The sequence below is a fragment of the Ceratotherium simum genome, chromosome 4, assembly GCF_057802395.1.
Source record: "Ceratotherium simum simum isolate JZ-2026a chromosome 4, ASM5780239v1, whole genome shotgun sequence".
Taxonomy (NCBI): domain Eukaryota; kingdom Metazoa; phylum Chordata; class Mammalia; order Perissodactyla; family Rhinocerotidae; genus Ceratotherium; species Ceratotherium simum.
Genome location: NC_141903.1, coordinates 30,773,118 through 30,787,073, shown reverse-complemented (window position 1 = coordinate 30,787,073; position 13,956 = coordinate 30,773,118). Strand labels below are relative to the sequence as shown.

At 36.3% G+C, this 13,956-nt stretch overlaps 1 protein-coding gene across 4 annotated transcripts in view; it reads right to left on the bottom strand.

The window, feature by feature from the left end:
* The window catches only part of LARS1 (leucyl-tRNA synthetase 1), a 62,853-nt gene that overhangs the window by 36,951 nt on the left and 11,946 nt on the right, over positions 1 to 13,956 (bottom strand). For 3 of the 4 annotated variants that reach the window (XM_004420030.3, XM_087429607.1, XM_087429609.1), the window contains exons 5-12: positions 11,361 to 11,498; positions 8,747 to 8,908; positions 8,056 to 8,168; positions 7,657 to 7,720; positions 5,936 to 6,003; positions 5,607 to 5,832; positions 2,662 to 2,749; positions 2,503 to 2,579 (exon numbers count right to left, since the gene is read on the bottom strand). In XM_004420030.3, the coding sequence (XP_004420087.2) occupies positions 2,503 to 2,579; positions 2,662 to 2,749; positions 5,607 to 5,832; positions 5,936 to 6,003; positions 7,657 to 7,720; positions 8,056 to 8,168; positions 8,747 to 8,908; positions 11,361 to 11,498 (936 nt within the window). The remainder of the gene's footprint in view (positions 1 to 2,502; positions 2,580 to 2,661; positions 2,750 to 5,606; positions 5,833 to 5,935; positions 6,004 to 7,656; positions 7,721 to 8,055; positions 8,169 to 8,746; positions 8,909 to 11,360; positions 11,499 to 13,956) is intronic. The other variant, XM_087429608.1, reaches the window with a different exon arrangement.

Genomic DNA, 13,956 nt, shown 5'->3' with positions numbered 1-13,956 from the left:
AAAAGATCTACAGCTAACATCATACTTAACGATGAGAAGAAACTCAAAGCTTTCCCACTAAGATCAGGGACAAGCCAAGGATGTCTCCTCTCACCACTCCTCTTCAACATTGTACTAGACATCCTCGCTAATGCCATAAGGCAAGAAACGAAAATAAAAAGGTATACAGATTGGGAAGGAAGACATAAAACTATTTTCATGCATAGATGGCATGATTGTCTGTAGAAAATCCAAAATAATCAACAAAAAACCTCCTGGAACTACTATATGATTACAGCAAGGTTGCAGGATACACAGTTAATAGACATAAGTCAATTGTGTCCCTGTATACCAAGAATGAACAAGGGGAATTCGAAATAAATTAAAAATATAATAAAATAAAAACACAATATCATTTACACTAGCACCCCCCAAAATTAATCACTTGGGTACAAAACTAATAATATATACATAAGATCTATATGAGGAAAACTACAAAACTTTGATGAACAGAATCACAAAAGAACTAAATAAATGGAAAGATATTCCATATTCATGGACTGGAAGACTCAATATTGTCAAGATGTCAGTTCTTCCCAACTTGACCTATAGATTCAATGCAATCCCAATCAAAACCCCAGCAAATTATTTCATGGATATAATAAACTGATTCCAAAGTTTATATGGAGAGGCAAAAGACCAAGAATAGCCAACTGACTATTGAAGAATAACAAAGCTGGAGGACTGATACTATCTGACTTCAGGACTTACTACAAAGTTACAATAATCAAGACAGTGTGGTACTGGCAAAAAAAATAGACAAATAGATCAATGGAACAGAATGCAGAGCCCAGAAACAGATCCTTATAAATATAGTCAACTGACCTTTGACAAAGGAACAAAGGCAATACAATGAAACAAAGATAGTCTCTTCAACAAATTTACTGGAACAACTGGACATCCACATGCAAAAGAATCAATCTAGAGACAGACCTTACACCCACCACAAAAATTAGTTCAAAATGGATCATGAATCTAGATTTAAAACACAAAACTATAAAGCTCCTAGAATATAACACAGGAGAAAACCTAAACGACCATGGGTATGGTGATGCCTTTTGAGATACAACACCAAAGACACAATCCACGAAATAACTGATAAGCTGGACTTCATTAAAATTAAAAACTTCTGCTCTGTGAAGGACAATCAAGAGAACTAAAAGACAAGCCACAGATTGGGAGAAAAGATTTGCAAAAGACACATCTGATGAAGGACTGTTATCCAAAATATACAAAGAACTCTTAAAACTCAACAATAAGAAAACAACCTGATTAAAAAATGAGCCAAAGACCTTAACAGACACCTCACCAAAGAAGATATACAGATGGCAAATAAGCATATGAAAAGATGCTCCACATCATATGTCATCAGAGAAATACAAACTAAAACAACAATGAGATATCACTACACACTTATTACAATGGCCAAAATCTAGAACACTGACAACACCAAATGCTGACAAGGATGTGGAGCAACAGGAACTCTCAAACATTACAGGTGGGAATGCAAAATGGTACAGCCTCTTTGGAAGACAGTTTGGTGGTTTTTTACAAAACTAAACATATTCTTACCACACGATCCAGCAATCCCACTCCTCAGTATTTACCCAAAGGAGTTGAAAACTTATGTCCAAACAAAAACCTGCACATGGATATTTACAGTAGCTTTATTCATACCGCCAACACTTGTTAGCAACCAAAATGTCCTTCAGTAGATGAATGGATAAATAAACTATGGTACATCCAAACAATAGAATTATTATTCTGCACTAAAAACAAATGAGCTATCAAGCTATAAAAAGAAATGGAGAAACCTTAAACACATATTACTAAGTGAAAAAATTCAGCCTGAGAAGGGTACATACTATATGATGCCAACTATATGACATTCTGGAAAAGGTAAAACTATGGAGACAATAAAAAGATCAGGGCTGGGAGGGAAGAGAGATGAAAAGGAAGAGCACAGAGGATTTTTAAGGCAGTGAAAATACTCTATATGATACTATAATGATGGATATATGTCATTAAACATTTGTCCAAAGCCACAGAATGTACAACACCAAGAGTGAACCCTAAGGTAAACTACGGACTTTGACTGATCATGGTGTCAATTTAGGCTCATCTTTGGTAAAAAAACGTACCATTCTGATGAGTGATGCTGATAATGGGGGAGGCTATACTTTTGTGGGAACAAGGCATATATGGGAAATCTCTGTACCTTCCTCTCAATTTTACTGTAAACCTAAAACTGCTCTAAAAAAAGAGTCTCTGAAAAAAGATTCTATGAAATATTGTATTTAAAATTCAAACCACAGCAAAATATATAAACATCAAGAAACAGGTTAGAGATAGCAGTTCAAAGATACATCCATAGCTTTTTAGCCTAATCCCATAGTTAGGTCAGCAGTACCAAACCAATGAGATGATGAAGAGGAAATACAAACATGAAACTCAGATACTCACTTGCTTTTTCTTCAAGTCTTTGAGGGCAGCAAAATCATCAGGAGAGTCAGAAGGAACACTTGTGACCACACCAGTGCCTTATCAAAGAAAGTGTGAAATTAACTAACACCACCAGAATGTGATTAGTGAAGTATTTCTAGAAAGAAAGAAACTCTTTACCTTTATCCTCATTAATGGTGAGCATTGGGAGAACATAGATCACCTTATAAGAAGTTAAAGGTGCAGAAAGTGATGCACCAAGAATTTCCTGTGTAAGAAAAAGATCACCATAAAAGGTAAAGAAACTTATTTTAACTATTAAAATTTAAAACAATGTTAATATTTTAAGCCCCGAGAAGCTAATAATCAAAAACACATGAAGTAAAACAAAATTCATTCTTTTATAACTACTAGACTAAAAATAATGGTAAATAATTATAATACCCAAACTGGTAAGGTTGTGAAGAAATTAGTACAATAATACATTGCTTGTAACATTGTACTCCTTCAGGAAAGCAACATAGGAATCCATAGCAAGACCCGCAGAAATTTTCACACAACTTGGACCCAGCAATCCAATCGTAGGAATTTACCTCAAAGGAAAAAAAATTATCTTTTCTTTGAGAACTCTGCCCAATGCTGTGTTAACGACACTAGCAAAACCTGGAAACAACTAAAACTTTAAATAATAGAAAAATTATTTTATAAAGATATGAGACAACAATAAGATAGAATACTGTATATCCATTTAAAATGATAATTAGGAAGACAAACTGAATTAAAAAGACATATTTAGTTTCTTAAAAAAAAAAATCAGAAGATCTGACAATACTGGACCCATATTCTCTCTCTTTTTTTTTTTTAATTTAATTTTATTTTTTTTTCCCCCAAAGCCCCAGTAGATAGTTGTATGTCATAGCTGCACGTCCTTCTAGTTGCTGTATGTGGGACTCGGCCTCAGCATGGCCAGAGAAGCAGTGCGTCGGTGTGCGTCTGGGATCCGAACCCAGGCCGCCAGCAGTGGAGCGGGCACACTTAACCGCTAAGCCATGGGGCCGGTCCTGGACCCATATTTTCTTTTGGCAACAAACAGCTTGCAGCCTCTTATATAGCTAAGGAATGCACTTTTCAGTTCCACACAGTTCCCACCCATCCCACTTTATTCATATAAATAAACTGCTTTTATGGAATTTACAGTCATATGGATGAAGACTAAATATCATAACAATCTTAAAGGTTGAAAGCTATTTTTAAATTTTACCACCCATTTTCCTCACTCCAGAATCTGCTCAAATTAACATGGAAAGAAGTTGCATTAAGGGCCGGCTCCGTGGCTTAGCGGTTAAGTGCGCGCGCTCTGATGCTGGCGGCCCGGGTTCGGATCCCAGGCGCGCCCCGAGGCACCACTTCTCCGTCCAACGCGAGGCCGAGTCCCACGTACAGCAACTAGAAGGATGTGAACCTATGACATACAACTATCTACTGGGGCTTTGGGGGGAAAAAATGAATAAATAAAATCTTAAAAAAAAAAAAAAAAAAAAAAAAAAAGAAGTTGCATTAAGAACAGGAAAAAATTTGTGGCTTTAATACTGTTCCCCAAAACTTCTCAGACAGAACACCAGCATCAGGAACTAATGAAATGTGGCAGCACTGCTTATAAAAAAAAGGGAGGAAACAATTCAAATATCCATTATAGTGAATGGTTAAATAAGCTGTGGTATAACCAAAAAATGCAATATTATGTAGCTGTAAAAAATAAGAACAAGGAAGCTGTTCATGTACTGATAAAAGGATTACCAAGATACAGTTAAGTAAAAAAGAAAGCAAGATGCAGAACAATGTACTAAAGTATACTGTCATTTGTGTATTAAAAGAGGGAGAAAGAAAACATGTGTATGTATCTGCTTGTGTATACATGAAATACTTCTGGAAGGATACAGGAGACAGCGATTTTACTTACTGCCTATGGAAAGGGGAATTGAGTTACTAGGGATATCTTCTGCATCTTCCTTGTCTTTTGAATTTTGAGTCTTATGAATGTTTAACAATTTAGTCAGGGCTGGCCCCGTGGCTTGGCGGTTAGGTGCGCGCGCTCCGCTGCTGGCAGCCTGGGTTCAGATCCCGGGCGCACCAACGCACCGCTTCTCCGGCCATGCTGAGGCCACATCCCACATACAGCAACTAGGAGGATGTGCAGCTATGACACACAACTATCTACTGGGGCTTTGGGGGAAAAATAAATAAATAAATAAAATCTTAAAAAAAAAAAAAAAAATTTAGTGAAAAAATTAGTTTACAAAATAAGTAAGAAATAAAAGTTCAATTCAAAAAATGAATTGACATGGTATTCTACTCATCTTTTTCTTTTAAAAAGTTATTTATTAAGATACCAAAGATCAGCATTTACCAAAGGGAATGAAACACACTCAGCAATACTAACAAGTAAATAAACTATAAGGATAAGAGCTATGTAACCATCCAGATTTAGTTAACATCACCCAAGACCTTCTTTTCAGGAAAAAAGCAGCTGCAATTCCACACAAGAAGGGAATCATATTCAGAAAGTAATATAATGTCTACTGCAGCGATTAAATCTCCTGGGAATGACTGTATTTTTGAACCAGATACTTACCTGAAACATAAGATTTGAAAATGCTATTTTAGTGATGTAGTCACAGTGAATACACCACAGCAATAAAAAAAAAAACAAACTACTCCTACACACAACATGTATGACTCTCACAGACAGAATGTTGAGCAAAAGAGCCAGACACAAAACAGTGCAGATTGTATAATTCCATTATGTGAAGTTCAAGAACAGCAACTAATCTTTGGTGACTGAAGTCAGAGCAGTGGCTACCCTTAGAGGAGACGGGTAAGTACTGACCATGAAATGGACAGCAAAGTGCCTTCTGGAGTGCTGGAACTGTTCTATATCTGGATTTGGGCAGTGCTTACATGAGCATATACACATATGAAAATGCACCAAAATACACACTTATGATTTACACATTTGACTGTATGTATACCTCAATTAAGAAAAAAATGCTATTTTCTCAAGCTTCATTGCCGAAATTTTCCCCTGAATTTATACACTAAAATAAAAAGTCTGCTACCCAACTTACCTCTCCCATTAATTCTTTAACAACAGGCACTACTCCATTGTCTTTGGTAAAGCCCTGGTATGACATATTCCTGGCAGCTCTTTGGGTACAGATGAATATATCACCATTCACTGTTTCAAACCCAATGTACTTCATATCAGGGCGAACCCAACAATTTGTCTGTCCAAACATGGTCTCAGGTCTGAGAGTAGCAGCTACCAAGAAGATATTTTTCCCTTTCAGGCCACTAAGAAGAAAAAATATATATTTATGCAAAAACATGTTGTGGATTCTATCACAACTATCTGACATTTCCAAAAGATAAAGCAATAACTGTTTGGCAAACCTACCTTAATTTGGATGGGTATGGCTCAAGCACTTTCAACTTGATTAAAGTGTATTCCTGAGGTGCAACACCCTAAACAAATAAAACAAAAATTTGAGAGTAAAAACAGACTTGGATTAAACCAACTAATCTATATGAGAGATCTGATTCAAATTTCTAAGATGGGTTCTTGCATTGTTAGAATAACTCTTCCAATGAAGAGACTGCCAGTGGTGTGCTGACCACATGCACATAATGTACAAGAAGAGACTTGGGAGACCACCCTCCCAACCCACACCAGACCAGAACTGGTAAAGGAAGCCCAGACTCTACTGAATGAGGATGGTTTGCTGAGACGAGGACAGAAAAACAAAAGAAGTAACTTGGAGTAATCAGCCAAAACAATGTTTGCCAAAACGGGAGCTAGAAGATACAAACACTAATCTCACAGAGTGGTCATCACAGACATACACTGGACCAGGGGTCAGATGATGTGCATTCGAAACTTAGCTTGGGCCCTTACTAATGGCTTGACCCAAGAGAATCACAATCTCTCTGAGCCTTTGTTTCCTCAACTGTAAAAGAACTGTGCTGTGCCTCACAGAGGATTGTCCCAAGGAACACATAAGATAATGGGTAGGAAAATACTTTGAAAAACTATGACATACTAATGAAATTTAGGATACTGCTACCATATACTAAAACTTAATATAGGGGCCGGCCCCGTGGCGTAGTAGTTAAGTGCGCGCACTCTGCTGCTGGTGGCCCAGGTTCGGATCCCGGGTGCGCACTGACACCACCGCTTGTCAAGCCATGCTGTGGCAGCATCCCATATAAAGTGGAGGAAGATGGGCACGGATGTTAGCCCAGGGCCAGTCTTCCTCAGCAAAAAGAGGAAAGATTGGCTGGATGTTAGCTCAGGGTTGATCTTCCTCACACACACACACAAAAAAAAACTTAATATAGTCAGTAAACTGGGCCTTCTTAAGTCTCTCAAATCTTTCAAAATTTTGATCAACTCTCACTTCTATCAGATAAGTTACATCATAATTGAAGGCTGATTTTGAAAAGTAGTTGCTAGACTACAAATGTGTTCAAAGGTGGTAACAGAGAATGATGCACTCATAGGGACTCCTAAGTTCAGATCCTGGCATTATCATTGATTTACTGTGCCCAGGCTTTAGGCAAATCACTTACCCTTGCTTGACTCAAGTATTACAAGGAATGTTACTAATGTGTCCTACAGGAATGTAGAGTGAAGTATTTTGGAAATAAGCAAGTAGGCACATGATCAAAGCAAGTATAAATGGAATCTGTGCACATCAGTTAGCCACGTATCTTATTACCACCCCCTACACTGTCTTTTCAGAGCATGTATTCTCCAGGCGGTGCTTTTCAAACATTAGCATGCATACGAATCACATTGAGAGCTTGCTAAAAGACAGATTCCTGGGCTCTATCTCCAGAGCTTCTGATTCAGTAAGTTTGGGGTGAGGCTCAAGAATGTGCTTTTCTATCAGAAGCTGATGCAGCTGGTCCTAGGACCATTCTTAGAGCAGCAAGGTCCTAGATAACATACGGGTACCTATAATAATATTCTGCTTCTCTCTTCACAGCCACCAGAGTATCATGACTATATACCCCAGCACTAGACTGAAGTTATTTTTAGGTTTCTGATCTATTTCTTAAACTGTTTGGCCATATTAAGAATTATTATAATAGCTACTCTATGTCACAAATAATTACCTCTCCAGTGTGTCTGTCATGATCCAGACAAGGCTGTCCATCTTTTGGAGAATAAATGGTATACCTAAAAAATAAATAATAAGTGATAAATATTATTCTAATATACAAGTTTTATATTAACATATTGCTTGGCTGGGAATACTGAACAGAATCTTTAGTGAGATCATTAAAACCAACATTCCTATTCTCCCTGGTTCTATTTGTCACTAACACTAACCAGCTCAGAGAAATTAAGACATTGGCAAGACAAAAAGGAAAACAAAGGATACAAGAGAACAAAAGGAAAAAAAAATCATAAAAAGAGAAAGGATAAAGGGAAAAAGTAGGCCAGGGAGCACTGAATTACAAGGCAGGAATTATATAATTTGCCTTTATTATACTGAAGGACAACAAACTCACCGCTTCCCAAATTTAACTTTGCTTCTTTCTCTTAATGTTAAAAACTGCCACCTGACAAATGAATCATAATAAGGATTAACATCAGTAGTGATGAACGAACGACGCCAATCTACCTACAGAAGGAGAAAGGAAAAGGTAAGCTTTCAGAAATTCGTATAGTCTCTGAATGAGAATTCCCACGAGTCAATTATTTACTCTTCTACTCTTTATTTTCCAACTTAGAATTATATCAAATATTAAAAGAAAAACAAAAATTTTCAAGCTCCACCTATTAAATATATATCACAATTATTACATTAATTTGTGTTTAATATGTAAGTTTTTAAACACACACATTTGTATATTAAACATACAGGAATTATAATAAATTAAGAAGGAACACTTAAATAATACCTTTATGTATTCCTAAATATTTAAGCTCAACTTTGGCTTCTTCATCTTCTTTGAATAGAATTCCTTTCTAATAATTGCTAATATATGGATATACATTCCAATGCAACAAATATTTAAGTACTTCATTGCTTACATGGAGGCCCATGAGTTCTAATCTGACAATAATAATACTGAGTCTTTAATGGAATACAGGTGAAATATATTATTCTAAATTAAGAGGGGGTCCAAAGTTCATATAATCACATAAATATAAATGTGTTCTCCATATTTTCATAAACTATGGGGGTGATGGGCATACCTTCAAACCCAGTCTCTTGAGATCTTGAATAGCCAGTGGTGGGAAATAATCAAGCCAATGTTCTGCTTCAGAAAATTTGACTATCTCTTCATCAGACAGACCAAGGGACTTCATAATGCCCCACTGGTATTTAGAAGATCCAGCTTTAGCAGCAGCTTTACTCTGAAAATAACCAGCAAAAATAAACTCCATCAAAGAACAACTGACAACTGGTTTAACAAATTCCAGAACCACAATAATTTTAAGTGAATAATCCCATTTGGTAATTTTTTAATTCCAAAACAGTGCTGTTGATATGTCATAATACTGCAAGATTTAGATGTACTGTTTTGTCTGCCAAACTGTATAGTCTGATACTAAATAGGACTCTAATACCAAAGAAAACTAAACAGGTGGAACCATAAAGAATTATCATCACGAAGATAAGATCTCAGCACCAAACCTTCTCTATTTCCTTTTTTCTAATACCACAAGCATCTTTTTCAGTTATGAATAAGCTATTAACAAGAGTTTCCTCCTTTTTCAATATTTACCAATAACAAAAAGGCAACCAAATACCAGGTTAGAGGTAAACAAAGGAGTTGAACTACAAAACAATAAGGCAGGACAAGGAATTTGGGGGGTGATGGAACTGCTCTGTGTGGTACTGTGGTGGTAGAAACATGATTCCACGCATTTGCCAAACCAACACAACTATACATGACAAAGTGAATTTTACTGTATGTAAATTTTTTTAAAAAATCAACCAGGATGTTGGAGGAACCCAAGATGGAATGCAGAGTGTGACAAATGTACCTAACTGTATTACAAATATATGACATAACCACACTGAAGGGAGCAGGAAAGAAAGGAGCTTTAGAACTAATTTGAGAACACTGTACTCACTAGATTCTAAAGACAAAAAGAACTACACACAAACATTGTACTTTAGTTGGTAAAATTGTTTCTCCCTGGCCGGCCCCGTGGCTTAGCAGTTAAGTGCATGCGCTCTGATGCTGGCGGCCAGGGTTCGGATCTGGGGCACGCACCATCACACCGCTTCTCCGGCCGTGCTGAGGCCACGTCCCACATACAGCAACTAGAAAGATGTGCAACTACGACATACAACTATCTACTGGGGCTTTGGGGGAAACAAATAAATAAATAAATAAATAAAATTAAAAATTGTTTCTCCCAGGGGTATAGATTAACAATTCTGAAACTACTAGTAGACTAGGATTGAACAAATAAATATACTGTAAATAATGACAGCCAGGTTTCTCACTGCTGGAGAAATAAGTCACAAATAAGCAAAGGAAGAATGCTAGAGTCAGCCCCATGGTGCTAAAATGGAGCCAAGGCTATCAGTATGAACTTTATAAAAATATATATAGATAAAGAAAGAAATATAGACATGTGCATATTCGTGGGTCAGTAAACATACATATGATTTCCTTGCTCTTTGTATGGAGAAGGCCTAGAAACAATCAGCATACCTAGCACTCAGAGCTTAGTTTCTAAATATCATTTTTCAATAAAAGGAAACAGGACTCCTTGGAGAAGTGGTTGATTCCTAGGCAGAAATAGGGAAAATACAAAATGAGCCTGGAGCATCTTGGGGCACCAGAAAGTAAGAAAGTGCTTAAAAAAAAAAAGATGGGGGCATGTCAGATGGACACAGGAGCCAACCTAAAAGACTCCCGATAGCCAAAGCTAGAACTTGAGCAATAACAACAACAAACCCCACCCCCCCAAAAAAACCAATAGTATTAGATTACAACTCAAAGAATAAAATAAACATGCATGAATCCATACTGATATTAAAAAAAGTGAATAAATAAGTACATGAGGGAAAAAAGACAACTCTTCCTTTCAGAAGAATTCCAGATAATAAATGTAGAAGGAATGAGAGAAATGGAAAATCACCATTAGAACACCACAGTAGTAACTATTACAGGCAAGATCCACTGATGAATGCTATAATTAGTAAGCAAATATTGAAAAAGAAACAAGATATTATTTCCATAGCCTCAAAGTATCTCTCCCAAAATATATATGAATTACAAAGAGAAAAATGGAAACTTTACAGTAGAAAAACCTGGCAGACACCACCTAAATCAAATAATCAAGGTTAACATCACCAGTAATAAGACATATCAATATCATATACTCCCTAATATGATGCATTAAGGACCCCCTCTCAATCTACTCATGAGAAAGCACTAGACAAACGCAAATTGAGGGACATTCTATAAATTATCTGACCGGTATCTTCAAAAGCGTCAAGGTCATGGAAGCCAAAGATAGAGAAGAATAAGAAGACATACCAAGGAGACATAACAACTAAATGCAATATGGGATCTTGGATTGGACCTCGGAACAGAATAAGGACATTAACGAAAAAACTGGTAAAATCCAAATGCAGTCTGTACTTTAGTAAACAGTATTGTTCAAATGTTAATTTCTTAATTTTAAGGATTGTACCATGGTTATATAAGATGTAACATTAGGGGAACTGGGTGAAGATTATAAGGGAACTCTGTACTATCTTGCATAAGTACTGGGAATGCACATATAAATCAGACAAATATAAACATAAAACTTCAACCAAAATAAATATCATCAACCACCAAACCTTTTTTCCTTTAGTTTTATCCTTAATTATTATATCTTCTGTTTTAACACTGATCTCTTCCTCCTCCTCTTCTTCATCTGGAAAATCAGGGGGGCAACCATAAAGCTCTATTTCTCTTTTCAATTTATCAGCACATGCCTGTAACAAATACAACATTAGAGAGAGTGATGTTCAAAATGCAAGGTAGAAACAATTTGAGTGTTTTGTTGTTTCCATGGCCAACTAAAATTGACTCTGAAATTTTCTGCAATACATCTATACATAAGTGGATCATTATATAAAATTCAAATGGTATAAATCAAGTACCTCAAAATTTGCTAATTTATATATTAGCATTTTACTTCATTTACTCAGCAAGCATTTATTCAACATTCAAGTACTCAATGTAGTATACTATGTTAGGCGTTAGAAGACAAAAATATACAAGATATAGTATTGTCATTTTGAATAACATTAATAACAGCATTTCTCAATTTAAAGATTACTGTCACATATACTCTATCAATTATCATCACAAGCCTGCTAGGGAGATAGGACAGGTATTAAGTTAGAAAACAGACACTGAGAGATGAAATGATTTATCCAAGGTTATAACACTACTAAGCCACAGAACTAACACATGAACCTGGGCTTCTCAGCCCAGCTCTTCTCAATTATACCATAATGAGTCCACTGTCAAAAACACAGATGACACCAAGGAGACAGTGTTAAAGTTATGAGAAAAATACAAATATAGAATTGTGAATTTTAAAAAAGGAGAAGGACTCTTCTACGCAGAAGAATTTCAGTTAATGAAGAGGAAAGAACGACACAACTAGAAAGTCACCATTTTACAATCACCAATTCAATAACTGAAACAGGCAAGGATCATCAAAGGATGCTAAAACCACTAGCTTATTGGGTAACGAGATATTCAGAGGCTTTCAAAGTATCATCCCACAGACTACTTTTTAATTAAAAAGGGGAAAAGTCACCTTTAGAATGAAGAAATCTGGCAGTTATTAACTTACTATCACTAAAATGGAACAAACTGCCATTATATGTGTTTTGATGTGATACAATGGGAAGTTTCTACCTCACCAGTATATTATTCTTGTCAAAATATTTAACCCAAATCTAATCATGAAAAAACAATCAGAAAATTCAGATTATGGGATGTTCTACAAAATAATTGGCCTATATTCTTCAAAGACATCAATGTCATGACACTGATACTAAAAGAACCAGACACTAAAAGAGATACTAAAGAGAACTGATAATCAAATGCAATGTGTGATCCACAAAATAAAAAGCAAAAAACTGCCAGAAATGACATTTTGGGACAACTAGAGACATCTGACTATAGATTAGGTAAAGATGATAACATTATATCAATGTTCAATTTTTTGGAGGGGGTAATGGGACTATGCTGATGTTAGAAGAACGCCCTTGTTCTCAAAGATACATGCGGAAGTATTTAGGGGTGACATGTCATGATGTCTGCAACTTACTTTCAATGAGTTCATAGAAAAAGGGAGAAGAAAGCATGCATGTATTATATGTGTGTTGAGAGACAGATCTAAAGCAATTGTGGTGGGGCCAGCCCCGTGGCTTAGCAGTTAAGTGCACGAGCTCCGCCGCTGGCGGCCTGGGTTCGGATCCGGGCTCGGATCCCAGGCGCACACCCACGCACTGCTTCTCCGGCCATGCTGAGGCCGTGTCCCACATACAGCAACTAGAAGGACGTGCAGCTATGACATACAACTATCTACTAGGGCTTTGGGGAAGAAAATAAATAAATAAATAATTTTAAAAAAATAATAAAGCAATTGTGGCAAATGTTAATACTTGGTAACATAGGGGCCGCCTGTGGCGTAGCGGTTAAGTGTGCGGGCTGTGTTGCCGGCAGCCCAGGTTTGGATCCCGGGTGTGCACCAATGCACCACTCAGGCCATGCTGTGGTGGTGTCCCACATAAAGTGGAGGAAGATGGGCACAGATGTTAGCCCAGGGCCAGTCTTCCTCAGCAAAAAGAGGAGGATTGGCATGGATGTTAGCTCAGGGCTGATATTCCTCACAAAAAAAAAAAAAAAAAAAAAAACTTGGTAATATAAGTGAAGGGTATATGGGTGTTGATTGTACTACCTTTTTACCTTTTCTGTAGGTTTGACTATTTTCAAAATAAAAGGTTGGAGGATAAAAAGAAATGGGAGTTAAATTTCCCAACCCTATTACATTTAGGGAATCCTTTCAACTCTAGTTTTCTGGCCCATTCTTTATTGAGAATTATTTCCAATATAAATTTATAACAAATGACTTTTGCAAAAAATGATCAAAATATGATACAACTGTTTTTTATGCCAACATCCCATATATGTCATGAATGCACAAAATACTGTGCATTTTACTTGTTAGCAGTTATTTTCTAATTCTAAAACAGAAATATGAATATATAAGGTAACCAAACGATATCAAAATTACTTAGAAATCACTTAGACCTTAAAGTGTGCCCTTTATTTGAGCACTTCTTCAAATGTTTTTTAAAAATTAATCTTCACTATAATATAAATTCAACTCATTTCAAATACCACTAATATAACACAGAAGTATCTGAAAAT